The sequence below is a fragment of the Salvelinus alpinus genome, chromosome 5, assembly GCF_045679555.1.
Source record: "Salvelinus alpinus chromosome 5, SLU_Salpinus.1, whole genome shotgun sequence".
Lineage (NCBI taxonomy): Eukaryota > Metazoa > Chordata > Actinopteri > Salmoniformes > Salmonidae > Salvelinus > Salvelinus alpinus.
This window is the reverse complement of record NC_092090.1, coordinates 54,056,929-54,063,572: the sequence shown is the minus strand read 5'-3', so window position 1 is coordinate 54,063,572 and position 6,644 is coordinate 54,056,929. Positions and strand designations below refer to the sequence as shown.

Genomic DNA, 6,644 nt, shown 5'->3' with positions numbered 1-6,644 from the left:
ATAAAGCAAATCAAGTGTACATTTCCAATCCGTACACGGTTGGACCATTTACTGTCGATTTATGCCGTGCATAATCTGCTTTGTTTCTTCCTGCACTCCACTTTTCCTGTTGATTTTTTTCTTTTTTTTACAGCATCCACAGTAACATAGGAAAGTTTAATTCACAAGCGGTCGTCTTCAACTACAGCAGTGCTGATTTTTTTTTTTTACAGCTATTGTCACAGCAATGGTTTTATACTACAAGTAATAAATACTCCTAAATGTGCATCATGGTAGTGTGATACAAACCGACACAGAGAGCCGAGACAGAGAGAGAGAATTCCTCTGCTGATAGCTGCAGTGAGTGAGAGCCTGGAGCAGTTTAGGGCAGCAATGGGTTCAGCTGCCATGTCCTTTTATCTGCATGATCATAGATCCCCAGTGTATCTATAGATGCTGTTGTGCTATCTAATGATCCCTGTCCCATCCATGGGCTCTTCGGGCCTTTGGCTCACCAGTCCCAGAAGACCATTTGTCTAAGTGGTTAATCAGGTGGAAACAAAAGCGGAATGTTTTGCTTGCCCCGGAAGGAGGCTAGGTCATGATGTGCGTGGTGTGAATGCAGTGTGCCTGTGTTCCTGTCTGTGTGTATACAACTGTAACCTATATGAATAAAACAATATCAAAGATCACATTACATGTAGGATAGGTTCCATGCTGCAAATGCATTAATGCTCAAAATTAAGGCTCGATCAACCTTGGGGGGAAATGTCTTCCAATCTCCCCTTTAAAACGGAGTGTGGTGTTCAATAATAACTGTTGCCAAAAGTGTCTCCTGGATTTATTTAGCACTGGGGAGGCAGGGCTTGGGACCTCTGGTAGTGATGTAAGTAAATGCAATATCAGTGTTACGCATTTTCTGTGTGAATGCAACTGCATGCATGACCTTGTGTGTTCTCCTGATTCTTACACTACACTGGAAAGGCTACTGCCATAATAAGCTTTTTGTTGCCTATTAAAATTATTACACGCCTTCTTCATGACAGATTTTTTCCCCCCAAAGCCCCATACCAAAGCATTGCTATAATTGCAACTTAGGCTGGCATTGGGGGAAACTGTGCACCATAGCCAGAGATGCTTGTTTCCTTGGTAACCAGGTTCTCTTGAATTTCTCAGTGCTTATGGTTCTACACAGAGCCATATCTGGTTATACCCTTCTAGAGCTCTGCAGCCATCTGTAATAGGGATTCTATTGATTATTTGTTTAGGTAGACCAAATAGCCCCACAGCTTGTTTTATTATACTACACACAATAAACATTTTTAGCCTGCTATAATTAATTAATTTAATAACAAAACAATTATATCAGTATGATATCTGTGTAATTATCATTATCCCTCAACGAATTAACCCTATTGATTGAGAGGATATCTTTTGGTGCTGGACATGAAAATGGTCAATATGAGCTACACAATCTGTAGGCCCACAATGTAGCATAAAATTACAGTTTAATTTTAGACCTTTAGAACTATGTAGGAGCAGGAATAGGCTAACCATCATCTGATACATTCTGTATTGTTTTTTGTAACTTTAAAATTATTTGTAGTTCTACATTATTATACAACATTATATCCTACTAAAACGTTACTGTAGCCTATACAGGCTTTTTAGGCTAAAAGTCGCATATAGTTTAAAACATTGACAATATATATTTTTTGTATTACTATATTAGTCAACCCGTCCTCCAAATCCATATAAAACATCCCCTCACAGTTGTAGATGTTTAGTTGCATTAATTCAAATGTTGCCAGAGCGTTCAAGTAGAACGCGAAAGCGATGTCAAGCGGAATGAGTGGTGGGTACGCGCGTCGCTGCGCGGGCACGATTTCAGGACCAAGGACAGCCGCTCGCGCTGAGCATCAGGTCATTGGATCCTCAGCAAAGCAGAACCTCGGACGGGAGTCGTGACAAGGAGACATGCATCTCTCAAAGACAAAGAAAACACAAGCTCTCCCAAAACTGTTTGTAGGCCAATAATATATATATATTTTTTTGTTGCGTCAATGAAAATCAACAGGATTTACCCACCACAAAGCAAATGTGTTATTGTCTTTTTTATGGAAGTGTAAGGCAGGTTTAGAGATCAGCTGGAGAAAAAACTAATGATGCACATTCCTCGACAGGGCGGACTAATGTAATTGCATTCCACTGGTATTGCTGTTAGCACAGGGTCGAGAGGACGCGTGATCCATGCGGATCGGTTAGCTGGGCTGGCTACGACGCACATCCACTCAACAGGAGACTCGGTCTGGCAGCTGTGTCGATGTCAAAATGCGTGTATTTCTGCTTGCGTTTTTCATCTCCTGCTCCTGTGCGGGTGGTGGATGTGAACCTAAGATTGTCAATATCGGAGCGGTCCTGAGCCAGAAGAGATATGAACAGGTGTTCAAGGACGCCGTCACCCAGGCAAACACTCTGTATGGGAAAGATAAGTTCAAGATGAACGCCATCTCTGTCACTCATAAACCCAATGCAATTCAGATGGCGCTCTCCGTCTGCGAGGACCTCATCTCGAACCAGGTAAGCAATATAATTTCAGCCTTTGTATGATGGAAGTATAGCTCTCACAGTGTTTTGATACCCATGTTTACTACTCATTCATGAAACCCCCTATGGGGAGACACAAGTCAGTGTGCAACGTCAACATCTGGGTGCGAGGATGGCTGCTTGAGGATTGAGTGGTTTGTTAAAATTACATTGATAAAGAGAGAGAGAGAGAGACTTGGGCCATGTTTATTTTGCTTTACAGTAAGTAGGATGTTTGTCTGGCTGAGCCTGTGTGTTGAAAAGAGGAGCATAAACACATTGTTGTTAAAGGGTAAAGTTGCTAGAGATTGATAAAACATCATAAACCGTTTCAATTGTTGCAGTTTATTCCCTGGGGAGACTGGGAGAAATGTTCCAATTATCTCTCCTTCCTCCCAAAGTGCGCATTTGTTCACTTCACTTTACTGATTTGAAAGGAAATAACTGTTACAGTGTAAAAAAAAAACTCTTTAGATGAGAGGTTTTCTCAATTGAAAAAAAACGACATTTTTTAAACCAAACATATGATTCAATGCCAACAATGCCAAACCCATATTTCAAGTTGCAACCTATTTCTTTCAACACTCAACTTACTTTTCCCCTTTGGTTAATCTGAATAAATAACATAAATACAAACTAATATAAACTCAGCAAAAAAAGAAACGTCCTCTCACTGTCAACTGCGTTTATTTTCAGCAAACTTAACATGTGTAAATATTTGTATGAACAAGACAAGATTCAACAACTGAGACAAACTGAACAAGTTCCACAGACATGTAACTAACAAAAATGGAATAATGTGTCCCTGAACAAAGGGGAGGTCAAAATCAAAAAGTAACAGTCAGTATCTGGTGTGGCCACCAGCTGCATTAAGTACTGCAGTGCATCTCCTCTTCATGGACTGCACCAGATTTGCCAGTTCTTGCTGTGAGATGTTAACCCACTCTTCCACCAAGGCACCTGCAAGTTCCCGGACATTTCTGGGGGGAACACTGACATTCCTGTCTTGCAGGAAACTGTGCACAGAACGAGCAGTATGGCTGGTGGCATTGTCATGCTGGAGGGTCATGTCAGGATGAGCCTGCAGGAAGGGTACCACATGAGGGAGGAGGGTGTCTTCCCTGTAAAGCACAGTGTTGAGCTTGCCTGCAATGACAACCAGCTCAGTCCGATGATGCTGTGACACACCGCCCCAGACCGTGACGGACCCTCCACCTCCAAATCGATCCCGCTCAAGAGTATAGGCCTCTGTGAAATGCTCATTCCTTTGACAATAAACACGAATCTGACTATCACCCCTGGTGAAACAAAACCGTGACTCATAAGTGAAGAGCACTTTTTGCCCAGTCCTGTCTGGTCCAGTGACGGTGGGTTTGTGCCAGTAGGCGACGTTGTTGCCGGTGATGTCTGGTGAGGACCTGCCTTACAACAGGCCTACAAGCCCTCAGTTCAGCCTATTGCGGACAGTCTGAGCACTGATGTAGGGATTGTGCGTTCCTGGTGTAACTCGGGCAGTCGTTGTTGCCATCCTGTACCTGTCCCGCAGGTGTGATGTTCGAATGTACCGATCCTGTGCAGATGTTGTTACACGTGGTCTGCCACTGCGAGGGCGATCAGCTGTCGGTCATGTCTCCCTGTAGCGCTGTTTTAGGCATCTTACAGTACGGACATTGCAATTTATTGCCCTGGCCGCACCTGCAGTCCTCATGCCTCCTTGCAGCATGCCTAAGGCACGTTCACGCAGATGAGCAGGGACCCAGGGCATCTTTCTTTTTGTGTTTTTCAGAGTCAGTAGAAAGGCCTCTTTAGTGTCCTAAGTTTTCATAACTGAGACCTTAATTGCCTACCGTCTGTAAGCTGTTAGTGTCTTAACGACCGTTCCACAAGTGCATGTTCATTAATTGTTTATGGTTCATTGAACAAGCATGGGAAACAGTGTTTAAACCCTTTACAATGAAGATCTGTGAAGTTATTTGGATTTTTACGAATTATCTTTGAAAGACAGGGTCCTGAAAAAGGGACTTTTCTTTTTTTGTGAGTTACAACCCATTTACAACCCATTTTTTCATTTTGTACCAAGTAGATTTTTCACTTTGAAATTACCTATCCAAATTTCTTCAATTGGGTTACAAGCAATTAAATCAATTTCATGTTAATCAAGATACTATATTAAGTTGGTTCCATAACATGAAATAATGATTCCAAACACTTTCACATAAACTGTTTTCAATATTGTAATTAAATGGTGACCATCTCATCAATGGAAACCTTTCCAGACTTTTTAGTATCACAGTTATTTTATTTTACCTTCATTTCACTAGGCAAGTCAGTTAAGAACAAATTCTTATTTACAATGACGACCTAGGAACGGTGTGTTAACTGCCTTGGTTCTGGACAGATTTTTACCTTGTCAGCTCGGGGATTCGATCTAGCAACCCTTTCGGTTACTGGCTCAACGCTCTGACCACTAGGCTACCTGCCGCCCCAATCTTTTTATGCAGATATCTTTTAAGATTCAGTGCTGGTAGTGAACATATACAGTAATCATACATATAAAAAAAAAAAAATAAATAAAAAAAATAAAAAAAAAATAAAAAAAAAAAAAAAAAAAATACATATTACCTGGAATGACATTCACTCTCACGGGTATCCCAAAGAACAAACTCTTCTGATAGGCTGCCACCGCTACATTGCGCCCACCGCTATGCAATGTGAATGCACATGTGGTGTTGAAAGCAATTTAGAAGCTTTCATTAAGTACAAAAATCACATTGATCTGCCACATTCATTATTTGATTTCAAACAAATTCAATAGAATAGGTTGAATGAACCAAAGATTAACTTTGGATCATACCAATCACAAAAAGCACCTCAGTGAGAAATATGGTGGAAACTCCGTGACTGTGCCTCCACCAATCCAATTATTTTATATTTGTGGGAAGTTCTGAACGAGTGCACACTTAGATATTATTGGGATTGGGTTTCTAGATCTTGAGTAACTTGAATGACTATCATTCCTTTTTTAATTCCCATTCCCATTTACCATCGTTTCACATTAACCTATAGCCTTTAAATCATTTACTTTGTCAATATGACAACAACAACTGTATGCATTAGGCTGCTTATGAATTGAAATAACATTGACGTGCTCCAATTCTTGATTAACCTGCATTTATTCAACAAGACATAGCCTACTCAGCCTAATTGCAAGCCTATTTTTGCAGTAGGCTAAGCCTCGAGTAGCCTTGGCATTTGGAACTTATACAATCCATTAGGGTGATCGTGATAGATATTAAACAGCCTCTCCTTTATTCAATTTGTGAATGAGTAAGCTTTAGGCTTCAGCTGCCATGTTCAATAGTCTAGCTGGCCAGAGAACAGATTTTTGATCGATTCCCTAAAAACACGGCACTTCTATAAGTTACTTTTTCATAGCAGGTTAGGAGAACTTACGCAGCAGGTTAGGATAATTAATGTAGCAGGTTAGGAGAATAAGGTTGAGGTTAGGGTTAGCTAAAATGCTCTCATAACCTGCTACGAAAAGTCCCTTCCAGTCATAGCTGTATCGAAGTGTTTTTAGGGAGTCCCGGTTTTTGATGGGAATGCACACCAGTGGATTAACCAAAACAAACACAAGGGCTGTGATTTTAACATAGTGGCTTATTCAATGGAGGATAAACCCCAGACCTTTTATCTTGAATGACGGGACAACATCGGTGCAAGGTTGAATAAAAGTGGTGCTAGATAACCTGAGCTAATGGCATTGCTTTGAACCTCTGTGGAGAGGCCATGTCATGTCTTCCAAAGGAAAATTAGGCCAACATGGCGTCAGCAGGCACACGGGTTGGCAGCTGCTTTGTTGCTGTGAGTAAAGCACGGGTAGTCGGGTAGGGCAGCATTATACAGTGATGTAGAGGAAGATTATAGCCCACTCGCCAAAGTGACAGCACAGATTATAATGCCAGTGGTGACGCGTGTGCGGGCGCACACATGACAGACATACACAGGCGCACATGCGCATGCTGTCTCTCTCGCTTTCTCAAAACAAATTATCTTTCTCTCTCTAATATACACACACG

At 41.4% G+C, this 6,644-nt stretch overlaps 1 protein-coding gene across 4 annotated transcripts in view; it reads left to right on the top strand.

Annotated features, from left to right (window-relative positions):
• The first annotated feature begins 1,864 nt into the window (after window positions 1-1,864).
• Window positions 1,865-6,644, top strand: part of grin1b (glutamate receptor, ionotropic, N-methyl D-aspartate 1b) — a 66,402-nt gene continuing 61,622 nt past the window's right edge. For all 4 annotated transcript variants that reach the window (XM_071402323.1, XM_071402321.1, XM_071402322.1 and 1 more), the window contains exon 1: window positions 1,865-2,559. In XM_071402323.1, the coding sequence (XP_071258424.1) occupies window positions 2,311-2,559 (249 nt within the window). In that variant the 5' untranslated portion in view covers window positions 1,865-2,310. The remainder of the gene's footprint in view (window positions 2,560-6,644) is intronic.